Below are 21104 nucleotides of genomic sequence, written 5' to 3' on the forward strand. Positions count from 1 at the left end.
CAGTCATCGAAGTTGCTAGATAACAATGAAAGAAAAAACACCATTGTCACACGAAGTTGTGCGCTTTCATATGATTGATTTCAAGACGTCAAATTCTAATACCGAGAATTTTGTGCCATCAGTTAGTGTCTCCTTTTGTCTCGTTTGTACTCTTCATAGTGTCATACATTATGAGAACAATATCAATTTGTTGGGGTTCCTTTTAGGCACAGGTGAACCACCAGCAACACTAGAGGGAGCCCTTCTAACCTTGAGTGTGGCTGCTGAAGAGAGAGCAGGTATGTTCGTTCTGACAACACGGGCCGCGCATCGTACATTTTAAAGCATGGTTACACAGCATGTTTGTTGCCACAATAGGAGACTTTTCAACGCTAGGTGGCAGCAGACATACCGGGTAAATTTCCATTGTTTACGTAGTTCTGAACATGCGCATAATTCTGAGAACAACGGATTTACCCGGTAAGTCTGCTGCCCTCTATCGTCCCAGAAAGTCTCCCATTCATTGCACACTATGACCAGCAGTTGCAATAGAACTTTCAATCACTTGCTACTCAGATTTAGAACCAAGGAATGTGTTTTACTAAGGAATGTTAACACATTTTCTTAACATCTCCCTTGCAAGAAGGAGGTGGAGAGGCGTGGCCCATAACACCCCCAGAATGCATTATGCGATACAAAAAAAAAATTAAAATACATTGTAGAAGTTTCTTAGTTTCCTTTTGTGAATTTGAAAATTCAAGGAAGTCATAGATTACAATTATTAAGGTTCAGATACACATTATTTCTATAAGTACAATAAGATGTGGAGTGAGCAGGAAAACTGTACGGGGGATGTTTGATGAGCAAAAGCAATATCCACAAAGAGACAGCAAGCAAACAGCAGGGCAGACATACAATGGACACGACAAACAGTTAAGTACACAATACACATAATATATCAGAGAAACTACAGTATCAAAATTACCAAGAGCAATGTATCTACAGTCTGCTGCGACCTTGCGCCCCAAAAGTCAATTTTCGTGAAATTATTTATGTTTCTAAATAAAAGGAGATACGTTGAATGTGATTTGAAAATGCATCCGCCAATCCTTGCATAGATTTCACGCCATTGTGAGTACCGTCTCTGAAAATTCACAGGTGACGTTTTAGTCCACCCCGGAGATTTCGTCTTCTTCGTTGGGCAGACCCTCGTCTTTAACGCATCCCTCTCGGGGAACGGCACGGCAGATCAGTTCCTATGGAGATTCGGTGGGAGCGACCAGACAACAACCTCTACCCCAACGACCACGTGGTCATTCGCCATGGCGGGAGAATTTGCAGTCAGTGTGGTGGCAGCCAATCAGATTTCATACAGTAACAACGTGACCTGGAGTTTTGTTATAGTTGTAAGTTTAACAACGATGTTCGTGGTGGTATTATACATCCTAATGATTTTCAATTGTTTTAATTAAGCGTTGTTGATGTTTGAAATGAGTTCCTTTGTTTCTTTTGTTCGCCTCTGTTTGTCCGCTTATCTTGTCTCTGTCTGTCCACAGGCTGATTACTACACGACTCGGCTGATCAAATCGACCTCTATACTGTCATTTTCCTTTGACTGTTTAAACCTTACACTACTCTGTTCACTTTTACATTGTATACTCACTTTGTAATGCTGTGTTTTTGACAGTATATGGAAATGAATGTGATTTGATTTTGGACAATATTAATGATCGGTTTGATACCAGTTAAAAAACAAGCAATTACAAATGAAAAAGCTCACAGATCATAGTTATTCATAACATCAAAAATCCTCATGAAAACAAGGTGTACTTACTTCTTGTCCACAATTTAAAGGTTGTTTTTCCAGTTCAATCTGTTTAAGTTAAGTTCCGCATGTTATTACTGTCGGTTTATGATTTGATTTAATTACATCGTTTTCTAGGACCCGGACAATCTTCCGTGCAATCCATCTCTAGCCCGAATCGCTGGCCGAAGGACCAACGACTCATCCCCAGTGAGTGTCCCGCGCCATGTGCCCGTATCATTCCAAACCAACACACACATTGAATGTAACATATCGATCTCCGTGCATAATGAGTGGACTGTGCTGTCATCTGATTCCGGCGGCACCGAGACCGCCGTACAACTCCCGCCGACGATCGCGTCGGATTCCTCGGTGATTGATCTCCCAAAAGGAGTACTCGAACCCGGACTTTACGTACTGCAAATTGACGTGACGGTCGAGGCAGGCGGGCACGGCTATGTGGTCGGGAGGGAGTGTGATCGCCTGTGGGTTCGAATGCAACCGAGTACACTGAAGGTCTCTATCGTCGGAGGATCTGCTCGATCAGTCGGTAAGCAGTGGCTGGAGTTTTGTCCCATCAATTCAATTCAATTCAAGCTAACGTTTATCTTCTCAAGAAATAACATAATATTCAAAATATTGCCATAAGCATAATCATAGGCACAGATGATGGAATACAACAAATTAATCGTATGTAAACCAAAATGAAGAGAGAGTATGAGGCTGTCAGAATAAACCAGCGCTTGTATAGAAGACGGGCGTCAGACGAACCACAAACAAGTAGACAATACAAGTTAAAACATTACCATCATCATCATCACCATCCCCATCCTTTTCATCACAACGCCAACAACCGTTGTCTGGCCTGTAGGCAGCCCCTGCGAATTGGCTGTTTTTAAATAGTTTTTTGAACTTCGAATCTCGGCACAGCCAGCATGCGACTGTTTGGTGTGTTTGTTTGTTTGTACGTGTTTTGTTTGTGTATTTGTTTGTTTGTTTGTTTGTTTAGATGATATTCCCAACAAGGGAACTCAGTAACATAAGGGGATACACACGCCGAGCTGGCAACAGCCAATCTGTGACATTATACAGGTATTGGCTTTTAGATCAGCAACTGGGCCCAAGTTCATAGCACTGCTTAGCGGCCAATTGTGTGCTTACTGTGCGATTTCCATTTCATAGCGCTGCTAACCGTAGGCACAAAAAAGGCATTCTAACCTTACGGTGCTTACCGCATGAAAATATACGCAATATGGCCGCCCAATTTTTCTGCTAACCTGTGAAATACGCTACGGCTTAAGCAAATCTTTCTGCTACAACAGTAAGCACGCAAATTTGCTTACCGTTAAACAGCGCTGTGAAATTGGGCCCAGATTGGCCATCACCCCAGTGTGTTAAGTAATTTTCACCCAATTGCCTCGAACGCATGGATACACCATGGATCAGCTATTACTGCAGCAGATAAATCAGCATTTCGCACGGCATACCACACCATGCTTGCTGCGTCCCAGAAATTATGAAAAAACTTATAATTCTTACATACAAGACACATGAGCCAAGTATTCATTTTCCACCAATATTCAAATGGCACTGTGTTCTAACAAACTCTTTGTTTTATTTTCTTCGTGGTCAGGATATAGCTCTTCCATACTACTGGATGGTTCCGGTTCCTATAATCCGGATAATCCAAGTGATCCGACAGGAGGCCTCAGGTACGCATGGTACTGTTCAAAGGTAGATGACATCAACCAAGACAACCAAGAACAAGGTGCACAATATTTAGTCTCATCTGTATTTATATGTTGTTGAGTACATAAGAATTATGGCAGACTGTTATCTCATTTTGTTAAAGGTTGTGCACATCATGTGTACGATGAAAGTTACAAAGTTTGACTCAAATTGTTGGATTACATAAACGCGGATACAGGCATTTGACACTAACCGATTGTCTAGTATAAAAAGCCAACTTGTTTAAAGGTTTAAAGGGCCTTAAGTCACACGAGGCAACAAGTTGCGCCGCATATAATAAACACACTTCGGTACTACAGCAGACATTTATCAAATCTGTCCTCAGACAATTATGAGGAAACAGCACTCTCTGATTAATTCCTAAGAGTGCACATACTCCACTCATTGAGAGTGAGTTGCCAGACTGTCCGGTTGAAAAAAAAATAGTGTAAACTAAGTTTACTGGAGATCCCACTCACTCTTAAAAGATTGACATGTAAATACCGCGGTTTAAGCAATCAGAAGAGTGTTTGGTTTACGTAGTTATTTTTTAGGTACAACTTTAATCCAATCAAATGCGCACTTAGGATCACGTGGTGACGCGATAAATCACAGCCCGCGCAGTAGTAGGTTTGTAAATTTCCGATAGATTATGTGAATATGTTCTTGGAGATTGCCTGGAAATGGTTGCATATTGCCTCGTGTACTAAAGTGTATCCCTTTTTCAACCGTTTACAGAGGCCGATTCTTGCTTCGATATCGGGTATCGTCTCCCTTACAGCGAGCCATCGATCGAAATGCTTGCAAATAGTCTGGTGCCTGGTGACATCTACGAGTTCACTCTAACTGTGAGTTTACAGGGACGAGACGATGTCTCGAAATCTCAACGCATCACCGTGGTGGCGCAAGATCCACCGATTCTAAGCATTAGGTAAACAAGCTATGCAAAACAAAATTAAGCGAACCGAACAAAGGTTACCTAGCAAAAGAAACCACATTACCATGTCACAAGTACAATTGGGACTGGCATCCTGCTAATTAATACTTTTCAAGCTAATTTATTTTTAAGCAGTGGTATACATATTGTCATATAGTAGGGAAGCTCATGTTGAAATAGTCAAAATCTCAATGGTTGAAAACAGTGCAAACCTTTAGGTGTTTCCCCCACTATTTTTTGACCGATGAGCAATTGAGCTTAAACTTTCACAGGTTTGCTTATGTAGGGTCACATCAAGTGAGGATACAGACTTGGGGATATACTGACCCAGACACGGGTCAGGCTCCAAGGGGCCCGCGGACCGGCATCCGGGTTAATTTTGACCAAGGAATTTTCAGAGAGTACGGCAATTATTTGTCTACCCTAACACTAAATGATGTAGCTGATTTAATGTTGGTTTTGCATCGAGGATAACGAGAATAATTGGTTCACCTTACACCGACTTGTATCGCTTTTATTATACTCGGTACTTTCTCGGGTTCTGTTAAACAAATCCACAGGCAAATCACTTGGGTGGGATTCGAAACCCACGATGTACAGCTATTAATAATTTTATGCATTCACTTTCTGCCAAAAGGTGTCTGCACAACTGTGAGAACAAACTCAGCATAGGAGAGAGGGCTGTACTCGCTGTGTCTTCATCCACCCCGTCCGTCAGTTACCACTGGGATATAATCTCACGAGATCACGTCCCTGATGAGGGTTTCGATTGGGAAAGGAAGACGACGACCGGTCGGTTCTCGTCTTATCTCGCGATAATCGGCGGGACCTTCGAAGATGGAGACTACAGTGATAGAACGATCAGGGCTACAGGTTTGTTTTTTGAAGTATACACGACTTGTCAGCTTTTGAATCTTATTGTATGTTCTCTTTTCAATTACAACTACTATAAGGGACGAAGTAGTCAACGCCAATGACCAAGTATTCGGCCCAGTTGACACTTTTATTGTTTTTTTCCCAGGAGATTTATGCTAGGCCGTAGACACAATCCGCATTGAAATATATTGTCCAATGCCTATCACTTGTGGTTATAGTTTAGTTTTGTTCTGTGAATTAAGCGTATATGTCTCATTATTTCACTTTAAAAAAGTGATTGACAATGACCCCAACAACGAATGAAAATAAAGTGACTTTCGTATGTGCCCAGGTTCACATCCCGACAGCCCGCCCGGTTTCGCCGACTTCACCTTCGAGCTGAACGCCCCGCCCATAATCGGTACCTGCGAGTTCACCCCGAACGAGGGGTTCGCACTGCAGACGCACTTCGTCGTGGACTGTGAAGGTTTTTGGGACGACGAGGGGTATCTGAAGTACACTGTTCGCATTCCAGGGGCAGCCGAGAAAACGGAAGCGTCTCTACATTTCCTAGGTATGAGGTTGTTGAACAAGAATCAATGCAAAACATTAAAAAAACAAGGTCCGTATGAAAAAAGCCTGGTCGTATCTGAAATACCAAGACGGGATTTTAATTAATTAATTAATTGTGGCTTCTTATATAGCGCACATGTCTATCACCCAGTGACGCTCCTGGCGCTGTAACATACAGTATTTCCTGCAAATGTGGGACTACGAAGTGTTTTATGTGTTCAAGTTACAGTAAACAGCCGTCTGCTCAGCGATTACAACGATTATAGTCAGTGTCGTTTACACATCATCATATAAACCAATGTTTTTTTTTAATGATATATCGCCATACTCACAAAGCAGGACAGCCACTTTTATAGTGAGGGATTGACAGTTAATTCTATTCAATTCAATTCAATTCTTTATTCATCGTGCCCAGCATGAGGTGATTTTCATGCTGGACAATGCTGGACATGATGAATAAAGAATTAATAATTGAATTGAGTTGAATTAACTGATTTGGGCTGTCGATCTCCACATCAGGGGCACATTAAGGAGGGGCACATTAATGATGTAGGCGTGGGTATCACCAACTACATCAGCCTGACTGGTATAGCAGAATGCACTAGCTTTCTCAGTTAGTTCAATTCAATTAAAACTCACCATCATTTCCATACTTCATAGTACAAAGCAATAACAATAAAGAAGTAACACATAAACAAGGCCCTCTACAAGGCAGATGCTGAAGACGCTATCTTCGCATGTAATGTAGCTATATATACAGGTTATTTTCGTGCGTTATTTATGTTTATGTCAGCATTATCTGTTGTTTGTCTGTTTCTCCCAGACCCTGTGCTTTACAGCGGGGCTGACTCCACCGCACCCCCAGTCTACCTCCCCCTTGGTGATCACAACAATGGATACATCTTGGGTATGGTCGTGGACGTAGCGGACATACACGGAGCCACAGTGCAGTTCAAGATGAACGTCACGGTAATTGATGGCTAATTTGTACAACTTTTGTGCCTATTGCTGAACATTTTTTTGGGTCAAAGTTCAATGTAAAATGTACTGATTCTTGCAAACGTATAGGCTAATTAGTTTGTCTCTTTATTTTTGGTAGTTTAAAAACGTCAGGTGGCAAACAATTTGTTCATGGATTGCTTTTTCCGTTGAGTTTTTGTTTTATGCAAGTCGCCTGACACACAAGGCCTGAAGGCCACTTCAAGGTGTGGGCTACAATTATTTTTTCCAGAGGCCGTTGCCACCTACTCCTAGGGCTGAAACATGGTTACCCATTTCACAGTCCATACGAATGTAGGCTTGGGTATCTTGATTTAAAGACAAAACTAAATGCTTCGCTTCAATTTATAGATTGTTACATCATTTTATTTCCCATGCGTCACTTAAATAACTTGGACAACAACGTGCAAATACCTGTCAAAAGTGGATTCCCTTTCGTGTACCACCCTGAGCCAGCTCGAGGTGTAGAAAGCATAATACTAAGTATTCATTATACGCTATTGTCGTAGAAGTACAGAGTTACTAAAAACACAGCACAACGAAATCGCAATACAGCGCGCCACCAAGAGTTTTCATAGGACCTTTTCCGAAGCAGACAGTCAATTATGCGTAACTCCTTCTATACGGTCATTATTGTTATGTATTGCCTTTTATCTATCATAGCTATTACTGTTATTATCATCAATAATCGACGTACCTTTGCAAAGTAAATTATACAGAACGATTTTGCTACATTGTTCTTTGCTGTATTATTGTGTTGGATTTACAGTTTGTTGGTGGCCATTTCAATACATATTTCCCTAATGCTTCATGACGATTTACCACTAAATGAGAGATTTTAGCAACACAATAACCGACGTCCACGTTCACGTTACTCGCGTAAAGTGCAGCTGAACCTCCCTTTTGTTATTAAACTGGTGCTTTGTTGAGAACACCCGTGAGCTCATCAATGACAGCAATACTAATTTTCGAACTCATCAGATGTATAATGTGTACTCACGTCATCCTGCTTGCTTCCCCACCACTAGGTCCATCCTCCTGAGTCCCTCTCCTCGGGAAGTGACATCGACACCAACCGGAACCTGTTGAACCTGACGAGCGGCTCAGACTCGGAGCTTCTAGACGTTATCGCCAAGGGTGACTTCCAGACGGCCGTGCAGATCATAGGAGCTGTTGGGTCTATCCTCGACAGCGAGGATGTCACGGGGGACGATACGGAGAGCCGACAGAACAAGGCACTGCGTGAAGAGGTAAAGTCGACATGAAAGTTGTTTTTTAATTTTTTTAATTCAAGTCAACATTGAATACAAAATGTGACCATATTTTCGCGAAGTAGCTAGTAAAGGCAATTACTCAAAATAATTGTTAGCATTAAAACCTTACTTGGTAAAGAGAGAGCTGTTGTGTCGAATCCTAAGTTTTGACTGCGGGTACCGCAGTTCGCATCCTATGTTTTGGCAGTGATATTTTGTTCACAGGACTCTGGAAAGTACTGAGTATACAGTGCTAACACACAGCGGTGTATGGGTGAAGAACAAACACAAATTCCCTTTTCCCCTGTGCAAATTGAACATCTATTACACAGCGAAAGTTGTTGAACAACACAGGATAAGGGGCTGTTAACATACACCAATGCCTCTCAATACTTACCCTTAGTTCCTTGGGCTGCTTAAAGTTAAGCAACTAAGTAAAAATGCCATTTGATATGTACATACAGTTTGTCACTGGTATAATGCTCAATAAATTTCGCTTCCCATCAAATTGTTAATCGACATTTTTTCTGCCGACAACTGCTCTATAAAATATGGCCCAGTTTTCTTTTGAGAATGTACTCTGTTATTTTTACTAACCAGATCCGCAGTTCTACGGTCAACACGATTGCTGACATGCCGGTAAATTCTGTGATCTCACTGCAGCAGACTTCGTATGCACTAGTGGCTATAACACAGGATGAAACCGAAGTTACACAAGAAATCCAGGTAGGATCTCTACTGGCATACATTATAATGTCCACTGAGCAAGTCAAAATATTACTGGTCCTTGTTTGTAAATGGTCCTCGTTTTGTTGGACTTTGGTCACAATTAACGGGGAAAGCACATTTTCTTGAAGACTCAAAACGCTCTTGAGAGAGTACGAGAGAATTAATCTACATGCCCAACAACATTGCTGACTGACAATCGTTGTAAAGTAGTAGTTTGTCCGAAGTCGTATGGTGAAGGGCTTTACCACGCTGTCACCATTAGTAAATGTTCCCTGTTTCCAATAACAGGAATGAATGCTAACATTCATTGCGCAAACATGGCACCAGACAATTATTTCGTCCAGCCTCAGTTTGGTTACAATGAGTTTGAATGGAGTAAAATCAAGATGGCCACACCGTGATAAAGGTCTATTGGAAGCGGAAACGTCTGGAATTGTCAAATGTTTCAACCATTGCTCCATTGTTTCACTTTCTTACCCATTTTAAAATAGGTCATCTCTCTTCGTTTTATCTGACAAAGTTCATTTTCACTGCTGCTTGTGGTCAGCAAGTTTACTCTATTTACAATACGTATACTAATTTGCTTTTATCATTATCTTTGTTCAATTAAATTGTCTGTCCGCACGTTCTTGTTCCCGTTCACGTTATATGTGTCCGTCCATCAGTTATCTCACCACAAACCTCGGCTTCTAGACGTGGCTCCATAATTATTGGATTTTATGCTTGTTAAAAACTTGGGTTTATGGTTAATTCTGTTAATCAATACTTTGGCCAAGTATTGTTTGGGAATGTTCATGCAACATGGAAAAATATCATCTGAATTCTAATTGAAATATAAAATTCAAATCAATTTAAACTCACATCTATTTCCATACCTCATGACGATTTCAAAACAGTAGATTGCCAAAACAATAGTTGTTCGGTATTCAAAGAAGGATTTGCCATTCTTAATGACAATGTTTAGCTGACGGCAGCAACAAAACTTGGCAAAATGGGAGCTTTCCTCAAGAAGCAGTCCGTGGAGAGAACGGAGTGCGAGAGCTGCCAGAGTTCAATAGACGCAGCAGCCTTGAATCTCGTCTCAGGCTTAGCGAACATCATCGACGCAGCAGTGAGCAGCGTGGACGAACTCCAAACAACTAAAAAAGTGCCAGTTACGAATGAAACAAAGCTGGACGATGAGGGCGCTGACGATGTTAATGCGACCAAGGCGATGAAAAGGGAAGTTCTGGAGAAGGTATGACATTCTTTACGTTTAAACCCTCAGAATAAATACGGGCACAAAAACGGCAATCAAAGTGACTCAGGAGTTCGTAGTTCTATTGGAATAATATTTTGAATATTTTAGGCAAGTATACACCAACACGTCAGTACCACCGTGTCAGTACCGCTCATCAGCCCCAAAAGCAGAATGAGTACTAGCGGGAAGCAGCCCGCAGAGGGCGCTAACCATGCAATTCAAACCAAGTAATTACGTAATTAAAAAAAAAAAAGGTAGGGGTTCGCATCGCACCCGTGACATATTCAAGCCTGAAGTCGAATTGCGCAGTTTTTGTTGCTTTGCTTAGACCTGGTATACGAAAAGAGTAAGTACAGAACTCCGTTTTGTAGAAACACTTTTATTTAATATAAAGCTGCCTCGCATATTTTCGACCATTCAATAATCTATGATGGAGTGATGTTCTGAATGAGGAGGAAGCCATTTTGCTCGTCGTCGTCGCCATCCTATTACGTTGTCCACACAGAGGGTGTTGTTTCTACTTACCAGAACAGTAATTACAAACAACGATACCCCCGAACTATATAGACCTTTTCATAGATATGAGAGAGGCGCTCTTATACAAAATGCTCCTTATGACGAGCCTGTGCCTTTAAGTATCACAACATGAAACTAGCTTGACACGAAGTTACACTTTCCAGTAAGACATTATTTTAACCCTTTGAGGGGGGAAGTTCATAAAATTGTTCCGAGTAAAGCATGCCTTTTTATAAGTGGTACAGGTATTATAGTTGGTGTTATCAATACACAATGTAACAAAAGCCGCCTGAACGAAGGTTGGAAAAACTCGCAGTGGTGTGAAGTTGCGAAAGATACAAGATGGCATACGATGTTATACAGTACATATCCAGCCCTTCTAGGGTTTACCAAGCGATTTCATCTCTTTCTCTCAGAGTAAGGTCGTTGCCAAGGCGACTTTAGCAGCCATCGAAGATGTCCAAGACGCCCTCATCTTCAGCAAAGTGCCAGGCGAACAACCAACAGTGATCCAGTCACCAGCACTGACTCTGACGTCACAACGGCAGGAACGGGACAGCCTTAGTAAGGTGGCAATAGGGATGACGGAGGATCAGAATATCGGGTTTATCTTACCGGAGACAACGGGGATAGATTCGTGTCTTCCCGCTAACTACACCGATGCTATCGATACACAGGTAAACACAAAATTAATAATTAGAGACTTATATTGCGCGATTTCCACAAAAATAACCCACCGCTCATTACAACAAGAAATTAGTACAAACAGATAGACAACTGTACATTGTTAAAGGCACTGAAGAAACTCTAGGTAAACTTTAAAAGACCAGAATTCTCGCTTTGGGTATCCCCAAAAATTGATCACAGCTTCCACAATTTGTAATTGAGACACACACCCCTCATTCCTTTACAGATGGTGCAGTTTGCCACCGATCCTTTTGTCTGGACCGAGGGGAAGGAGGTTGTCACATCGGAAGTGGTTGGACTACAGTTAAAAACGGTAGACCGCCAGGAAATCAAAGGTGAGTCGAGCTTACGTCATCGTGACTACGTTATCAAAAAACAAAAAATGATGATTTTGCGATTTGAACTCTTCCAGCCAGATCGAAAATGTTCCCAAAAGTCACACACCTCCAGCACTTGATAGCATGCCCACTTTTACAAAACAGAACATTCCCTAGAGCAAAGGCGAGCCCCGTCTGTTTAACGGGCCGCAATGTGTGTGGCTTTAGTATATAAATGCAATCTTTAAAAGTATTTATAATTACATACTTTTAAGGATTAATCTTTCGTATCGAATTAGCAACACCAATTCTCCATTAAGAACTACGACGGTGGCAATGTTGGTGGTGCAGAAAAAAAACCATATCTAACGGGCCCTAAATTCACGGCTCTGCTTGTCACAAACTTTCTGCGCCTGTCAATCACAATTTTTAGCCTACAGGCCGTAAGTACCGATTATTTGCTTACGATAGCGGAGTCATGGCACCGGGCCCTGCTTTCGTCACTCACTATAGCCCTTTATCACGGTGCAGCCATCTTTGAATGTTTCCCATTGATATCAACGTAATCAAATTGATGCTGAGGAATAAAATAGTCTGGTTTCTATTTGCAAAACGATTATTATCATTCATAATTGTTATCGATACAAGGAACATGACCAAGATGGATGCAGCATGGCTAAAGGTCTTTTTCAATCAATATGTCCCTCTAATACACTTAAATTTCTTTGTCGCAGTTCGCAATCTACCGCAGGCGATCCAGATATTTGTTCCCAAGCGCACAGTGGCCCGCATCAACTACACGGAGATTAACATGAATCGCAGCGCAACCTTTGCCATCGCATTCGGATTCACTACCACAAATAACGCCACCGTTAGTGTCGTGGTACTGCCTTCAGATCCGGACACCCAGCTCACGTGCTGCCTCCGATTCCAGGGCAATAGTTCAGAGGCAGCGGGCAATATCACCAGGGCCGACTGTTATATGAACGCCACTCTGCCGTTGGGGGAGTCAGGGTACCGACTCCCTACGGGTGACGAGGAGAGGGCACTGAGGCAGAGTTACACGTGGATGATCGACGGGACCCATTTACAAGAGAATGGTAATTTAGAAACTTGACAATTTACTCGAATACATGTAAACTCGTTGAGGACTTTACATCCCGGCGGTCAATATAGCTGAAATGACTGTCTCACGATGCTTCAAAATCCCAGAAACTAAAACCCATCTGGGCATCCCAGTGTTAAACCGTGTCGACGCAATGAACCCCCCTTATTATATCGTGCTAACATCCGTCACTCCGTGACGCTCATAGACGAAAACAAGGTATGTTGAGCTACGTTTTTGAAGTATAACTCCTTTTCCTGTGGGCGCAATATGCACCCCATCTTTTTATGGAAGTGTAACCTGGTTCGTTTATGTCCAATACACGACACAAAAGACCAACGGCTTTACGTCCCATCCGAAGGACGAAGCAATAATGGTTAAGAGTGTCTTTTGCTAAAGGACACAAGTGTTACGACCGGGACTCGAGCCCACTTGAGCTTGATTCCGGTGCTCTCATCCGCTCAGCCACGACAAACCAGTATGTGTGTGTGTAGAGTGAGCAACAAGCTCGACTCCGTCAACCAGAGAGTGTGATGTGCTGTATTCACTACAGTTCCACGGCTGACATTCAATCTATGATCTTTCCTCAAACCACGGAGGCTCAAACCATCACTGCTTTTATCCAAAAACAGATTGGAAAAAGAAACCCTTACAGCGTGTCCATAAATTGTGTTCTTATTCTCTAGGAATCTACCAGGTTTTGTGTTCGGTGGATGAATCTACAGCTACGAGCGACGATGAAGAACCGAGTCCTGACGAGACGATCACTATTACGACGGGAGTCTACAGCTCACAGTGCTTGTTCTGGGACGATGATGAAGAAATGTGGGGTACCATGGGATGCAAGGTACTGGGACTTGTCTGTGTGTTAAATGTCTGGTAAACGACAGCATGAACCCCGTTCATTTGAAGCAAACAATCTCATTACAAAGCTTTACGCGACACTACAGAAACACACATCTGAACAACACAACATAGCTAAAATCAAAATGTTCTCCACCTTTGTAGGTCGGTCCACTCTCCTCCCCTGACGTCACACATTGTCTGTGCATTCACCTGACGTACTTCAGCTCCAGCTTTCTCGTCATGCCCAACAAGGTGAACTTCTTGGAGGACTCCAAGCTGTTCCTGACGTTCCTGGAGAATCCCGTCGTCGTCACCACAGTCGGTTGCATCCTGGTGGCCTACGTGCTGGTCGCTGTCTGGGCTCGCAAGAGAGACAAGGCAGATGAACTAAAGGTGCTTATATTATAACAACCTCACTTGCTCTGGAGTCCATTTCAGGCGTTAATAATACAACTACCTAATAGCAGTCCAGCAGTCTTTAAGATGGTCCAGATATTGTTTTCCCCATTACAGGGCGGACTCATAAGTAAGTGTACTGTTTTGGGTCTTTAGTGTGTCAAACAATATTATTTCTTATACCTTATACGACATACTAAGGCTCGTTTGTGTGGGAGTCAATCGGGAGTTTTCTTCAGACAGCGGACCAGTCTATGTTATAAACAATACAGCGGGTATACAACCTTTTGCCCTGCCAACTCAAACTGTTTTATAGTTCGTGAGCGTAGTATACTAGAAGTTAGGAACAGTGTGGTATACAGCAAATTAATACGTAAAGTAGGTATTGTAACGGGTTGTGTAACGAACTACGGTTTAAGAAAACATTTGTAACTACAGATTGTCTTGCGGTCATTTACATTTTCATACCTAATAAATAATGGTGCGCCGTTTCCATTTTTTTTTAATCAACAGGCAGGCGTCATTACCCTCGCAGACAACGACCCCTTTGCCCACTACCGTTATGACGTCACCATCGTGACGGGCATGCGCAGGGGAGCCGGCACCACCGCCGTCGCCACCCTGACCCTGGTTGGTTCAGACGGCAAGAGCCGACCTCAGCTTCTTGCCGCCCCGGGTCGTCAGGTCATGCAGAGAGGCAGCGCAGACTCCTTCATTATCACGACACGGGAGAGCATCGGTGAAGTGACGGAGGTCAGGATCTGGCACGACAATGCCGGAGACAGTCCAGAATGGTACGCTACTTCTTCCTTTATCTCACATTCATTTTCATATTTCAATTCAGATACATGAACAACCTTTATATCTAAACTTAAAACTAAAAACCTAACATCAAATAGCAGTGAGCAGGATATGAATATGGGACAGTTTTGATAAGTAGAAGCTTGTAAAAGCAGCTAGACAGACATCAATAAAACAAAAACAGTAGACAGACATGCAGACAAAAGGACAGACGATTAAAGACATGGCAGCTTTATTCTGACAAAAGATAGATCAGAGAACGAACTTCCAATAGCAAAAAGATGGCAGAACATTGCTAGTTATGGTGTGAGTTTATATCGATACATCTTGCTTGTTGAAGTAGACCAGTCGAAGGGCTGGTTTAGTGTGGTTACATGGCCTAGCGGTCTGTTCACCGACCCAAACTCTGGTGTTGCCCGCAGCAGAACATCGGTTCGAATCCCGGCCATGAAATTTGTGCCATTGAGCAAGGCACAAACCATGAGTTACAACGCACCGAGGTTTAAAACCATATCCCTCGAAGCAGTCCGTATTTGCATATGGTGTTGGACAGTTCGATTAAGCCAAGTCTATGTGTGTTCGTTATTAATTGACACACTTTCAAGCACAACATTGGTTACAATCATGACGAGTTTATTGCATCTTTCTCACTCCTCTTCACTTCAACTTGTCTTATTCCACCGTGTCGTCCATCCAGGTACGCAAGTCGCATCACCGTCCACGACCTGGAGCTTGACGAGTCTTGGTTCGTCATGTGCAACTCGTGGCTGGCAGTTGACATCGGCGAGGGCCTGATAGACCGCACCTTCCCAACAGCAAGTGCGGAAGACTTGAAAGACTTTAAGCATCTGTTCTCGACGCGTGCCACGAAGGACTTCCAAGATGGTCATTTGTGGTTCTCTATCTTCAACCGTCCACCGAAGAGTCACTTCTCCTGTCTGCAGAGAGTCTCCTGCTGCCTGTCACTCCTGATGTGCGTCATGCTGACCAGTATCATGTTCTACGGTGTTCCTAACGATCCGACGGAACAGGTCATGGATCTCGGAACGTTCCGGATTACGTTCACCGAGATCCTCATCGGGATCGAGAGCTCAATACTCGCCTTCCCGATTAACATGCTTATCGTGGCGATCTTCAGGTACTCCCGGCCGGCTCGGCGGACCTCGAAGCCCAGTGAGGTTAAGAGGGCCGTGGACACAAACCACAAACCGTCCACTGAGAGTCGTGACGCTCCACCTGTTCATCAAGACGACGTTCACCTATCCTATTCCAACATCGATGAATTCAGTCCCTGCACGCCGTACTCGAGCATCACCTCGGACACAATAAGCAACAAGAGCAGATCACCCTCTCAGACCCACTCTTCAAATCAACACTTATTGCCCAACTCGTCACTAAACACCCACGACAGACTGACCACCAACATGTTCCTGTTTTCCTACTTGGACGAGGTTGTGGATGCTCTTGACGTACTACCCCCGGAGAAATTCCCATCTGCCGAACAATATGAGCGCGCTCGGCGGGAACTACGGTCCATAGTTCTGACGACAATGACTGTACCCACACCGAGTTCGTCAGCTGTCACTGGTAGTGGCGACTCCAAACTGGAGTCGCAGAAGGGACGCTGTTCGTGCACGTTTCTTCCAAACGGTCTTCCTCACGGCTTTATTTATATAGGATGGTTTTTGGTCATCTCAACCACTCTGGTGTCGTCTTACTTCACCATGCTGTACGGGCTCAAGTACGGCAAAAAGCGCTCCATTGATTGGTTAATGTCTCTAGGAATATCGCTGTTTCAGAGCATCTTCATCACGCAGCCGATGAAGGTGCTGCTCCTTGCTGCTTTTGTTTCCATGGTAATGAGGGAGTGGGATGCAGACGAGGACGGCAGTGACGACATGGAAGACGTTGAAATCGGTAAGTAAAAATCAATAATTTAGAATCAGTTTGCCATGAACAATTGTTGGCAGCCGACCCAAGAAATGTCAAGCATACAAAATCAGTGACATGTCGTTGCTACGGTTGAGTTCGGGCGGTGTGTTCTTGTCCCAAGTGTACTGTTCTCACGCCCCATACTACGAGGACACGACCCGAGAACAATACACTCTGAACAAGATCACACATCACCTTTCATCGGGGGTTTCGAGAACAACGCTTATTAACAAAATGGCGGCAGCACTGAAGAGAATGAGTATTAAACTGGATGATAAGTTTAAAGTTAAAATCGTAATAATATAGTCATCCAAAAGAAATAGGTCGACAATTACGTCTCTTTCTACCGTCAGGTTTACGACTAATAAAAAATGTTCCACAAACCATCTTACTTATTCTCGACTTCCCCAAAATAAAACCATCCGAACTCGGCCCATGTGGTGTTTCTGATCAGCACAGTGTGGGTTTGAGTCCCGGTTTTGACATCTGCGTCTTTTCTTCTGCCACAGCCGTCGTTCCAAGATCTCCCATTGACTCCACAAAACAATTCTAATAGTATGTACCGCTTGGATTTTTCTAAGAAAAAGACAATTATGGGAAATTGATCGAAACATTTACCCTGCGTGACACCAAATGTTTTTGGAGAACACAATTACGTTTAATCCAACCAAACATACCCTTGTCACGAATATAAATACATTCTAGTAACTTTCCCTGTAAACTAGAAGCCATCTTGAAACCAAATGGTTCACTTGACCTAGTAGTGACTATTAGGTCAAATGCCAGGTAATTGCTGTACAATTCCTATGGGAAAACTAATTTCTATGGGAAAACCAGGTCATCGATTGATTTAATTAGTAAAAAACAACACCGAAGGTAACAAGACAATTGGCATGCTGTTTGGTCAGGTGTAGTGAGGGAACTTGGATTTTTTTTTTTATTAAAAATAAAAAAACAAAAAGGAGTACTGATTTTTTAATTGAAAACAGACACATAAAAGTACCTGATGGCACCACGCATGGCTAAGGGCCAGTACAACTAATTGTTTGTTTGATGTATTTTTGTTTCAATGTTGTGTAGAAAACGCACAAGAAGTCTACCACCAGCTTCTTCGCAAGTGGAAAGGCGCACGCTACAGGCCGCCGACGGCAACTTCGATGGAGTCGTGCCGTAAACGTAAAGCATTGGAACGGAAGATGTACGCCCTCTTGCGAGAGATCTTTGGCTACATTATGTTCATGTGGTTGGTGATAGTGATTGCGTACAACCAGACGGACCGACACGCGTATCTCCTCACCCAGAATATTAAGGATGTATTCTTCAGCAGTGATGAATTTGAATCGGTAATCATAACCTCCTTGGTGACCGCTTTGCAAAAGAGTACTGAAATGTTAACCCATGAATAACTAAATAATGCATTAAAGGCAGTGGACACTATTGGTAATTACTCAAAATATTTATTAGAATAAAATCTTTCTTGATGACGAGTAATGGGAAGAGGTTGATGGTATAAAACATTGTGAGAAGCGGCTCAATCTGAAGTGCCATAGTTTTCGAGAAAGAAGTAATTTTCCACGAATCTGATTTCGAGAACTCAGATTTAGAACTTGAGGTCTCGAAATCAACCATCTAAACACACACAACTTCGTGTGACAAGGGTGTTTTTTTCTTTCATTATTATCTCGCAAGTTCGATGACCAGTTGAGCTCAAATTTTCACAGGTTTGTTATTTTATGCATATGTTGAGATATATCGACTGTGAAGGCTAGTCTTTGACAATTACCAATAGTGTCCACTGCCTTTAACATTGTTGCTATATAATAGTCATATAGCCTGAACATTTGACGTCACGCATTGCATGCTTGTACACACATTAAGCACATGAAGCATGCAGACGAGAGAAGATGTAAACCAATCACCTCGGACCAATCATAACACATGGAAAGCTGATGTCACTTATCCAATTAAGTCCTTGTATCCAATGAAATCTTTGGGCCTGTAAGACCAATGCCTATCCTGCGGATGAAGACAAGGGGACCAGTCTATAGTGGGTGTGTGTCCAAACAAAGCGTACGGAGACATTAACATGTGGTTGAAATAAGGCATTGTTTTAAAGATCTTTCAAATGCAAAACGATCTTGGGGAAATGATGGCATTGTACAAAATTAATGTTTGGAGAAGCTATGCCAAGCACCATCACAAACAAACCGGCCTATTTTCATAAGAAAAACAATACAAACGTCAACTTTGATTGCGTGGCAAAACAAACTGCTAGGACTATCTACATAACTGTCTTTGTTTCAGGTGACCAATTACAACGGGTTCTATGAATGGGCGGATGTGGATCTGGTACCTGGACTCTACCAAGGAGACACCACACCTATACCAATGTCATTTCTCATCGGAGGAGTCCGTCTACGCCAGCTGAGAGTCCGTGAAGGTATAACAGTGCTTTCAATAGCTTTTTTTTATTTTTATTTTTTTTATTTAAAGACCCTGGACACTATTGGTAATATTGTAGAAGCCAGTCTTCTCACTTGGTGTATCTCAACATATGCATAAAATAACAAACCTGTGAAAATGTGAGCTCATTTGGTCGTCGAAGTTGCGAGATATTAATGAAGTTGTCACACGAAGTTGTATGCTTTCAGATGCTTGATTTCGAGACATCTGATGTCTCAAAATCAAATTCGCGGAAAATTACTTCTCTCTCAAAATCTACGTTACTTCAAAGGGAGCCGTTTCTCACAATGTTTTATGCTATCAACCTCTCCCATTACTCGTTACCAAGAAAGGTTTTATGCTTATAATTATTTTGAGTAATTACCAATAGTGTCCCCTGCCTTTAAATGTTGTAAATATTCGTTTTTATACAGGACCGTACATAGGATGATTCTTTAAACGCATTTGGTAGGTTAAAAGAAAATGTGAATATAAAACAACAACAATACACATTAAAAAACACTTACAATTTGGTTTAATGTCTCCTCCACAGCCCCACACACCGTTCAATGCAGTTTTTCGGGTCATTATGCTTGACCAATTAGGCTTATCTGAAGTGAAAAGTTTTAATGAAAAAAAGAAAGAAACATTGATCAGCATGGATTCAGAGAGAGTAGTATGTTATGTCAGTGTCAGTAGCATGTCATTTCATTTGTCTTTTTTCTTTTTATGCCAACTGTTTCAGATGTCTGTCAGGTCAACCCGTCCTTTTTCGGTATCATTGATGGATGCCTTCCCAGCTACACTTCAGACAGTGAAGACACCAACTCGTACAACGGGTCGTGGCGTCTTCACAACGCAATACGGAACTACTCTGCCAACTCGGCCGTCAACAAACTCGACCCATGGGCGTACCAAGAGAAGATATTCAGCACCATCTGGGGTCACATCACATCCTACGGCACTGGAGGGTACGCGGCGAGTCTAGGACTGGAGGAGACGGAAACCAGATCATTTCTGGAGCGCTTGAGAGTGGGGCGTTGGCTCGATGCCCGCACGAGGGCGCTCTCGGTGGAATGGACGGTCTACAATGCAAACACAAACCTCTTCGCGGTGATCCGGCTCTTGGTAGAGATTCCGTCCAGTGGGGGCTTCATCAAAACAACACTCATCCGGACGGTCCGATTCTACCGGAACGTTGCAGGTTACCAAGTGTTTGTTATATTCATCGAAATGTTGTTCTCCATGTACGTGGTCTTCTACACTGCCGTTGAGGTCATGAAGTTCCGGAGGGAGGGGCGTGGCTATTGGAAATCCGCTTGGAACTGGCTGGAACTCTTCATAATTTTAACATGTCTATGGATCATCGTAGTCTACATCTACAGACACGTCTTCACCGAGAAATTATTCGCAATCTTTCGGACCCGTCCGGGCGACTTCGTCAACTTCCAGGACGCAGCGTCCATAGCGGAAACCTTTAGGTATCTTCTCGGTCTACTCCTGATCCTATGCACGGTCAAGTTCCTTCATCTGCTCCGACTCAATCCGCGAACGTACCTCCTGACGGCAGTGCTAAGCTCGGCGGCCAAGGACGCCCTGGCGTTCGCCGCGTATATCGGCCTTGTCATGTGTGCGTTCGCGGTGCTCTTCCAGCTTACCTTCGGGACGCACACGGCAGCGTACAGCACGATGGCGTTCGCTTTCGAATCCCTCTTCATTTTATTTCTCGGTGACTATGATTTCGATGAGCTTGCCGCTGTTGACCGCTACATGACTCCCATCATGGTTTTCACCTTCCAGGTCGTGGCCACTTTCTTATTCTTGAACGTACTCCTGTCTGTGTTGAACAACAGTATGTCGTACGTCAGGCGAAACCAGGAGCCCTCCGAAGACGGAACTATCGGTTTACTTTTACTTTATAAAATTCTATCATGGTTTGGAATCAAACACAAAACTGAGATTTAA

At 42.9% G+C, this 21104-nt stretch overlaps 1 protein-coding gene across 1 annotated transcript; it reads left to right on the forward strand.

The window, feature by feature from the left end:
* Window positions 1-800: 800 nt before the first annotated feature.
* Window positions 801-21104, forward strand: LOC117305984 (polycystic kidney disease protein 1-like 2). Its single transcript, XM_033790834.1, has 21 exons — window positions 801-807; window positions 1138-1385; window positions 1922-2333; window positions 3417-3565; window positions 4252-4442; window positions 5086-5321; window positions 5656-5877; window positions 6700-6845; window positions 7904-8125; window positions 8729-8854; window positions 9822-10094; window positions 11030-11290; window positions 11527-11635; window positions 12352-12717; window positions 13409-13569; window positions 13731-13961; window positions 14478-14758; window positions 15463-16682; window positions 17778-18040; window positions 19002-19137; window positions 19885-21104. Exons 1-21 carry the CDS (start codon window positions 801-803, stop codon window positions 21102-21104), a joined length of 6480 nt encoding a protein of 2159 aa, XP_033646725.1.

This window comes from Asterias rubens, unplaced genomic scaffold (assembly GCF_902459465.1).
Source record: "Asterias rubens unplaced genomic scaffold, eAstRub1.3, whole genome shotgun sequence".
NCBI classification, from domain to species: Eukaryota; Metazoa; Echinodermata; class Asteroidea; order Forcipulatida; family Asteriidae; genus Asterias; species Asterias rubens.

What these genes read in the sequence shown, in the direction of transcription:
- LOC117305984 (XM_033790834.1), top strand. An exon ending in AGGATCTGCTCGATCAGTCG is followed by an intron (nt 2,334 to 3,416) that starts GTAAGCAGTGGC and finishes CTTCGTGGTCAG; the next exon opens with GATATAGCTCTTCCATACTA. An exon ending in CCACCGATTCTAAGCATTAG is followed by an intron (nt 4,443 to 5,085) that starts GTAAACAAGCTA and finishes TTCTGCCAAAAG; the next exon opens with GTGTCTGCACAACTGTGAGA.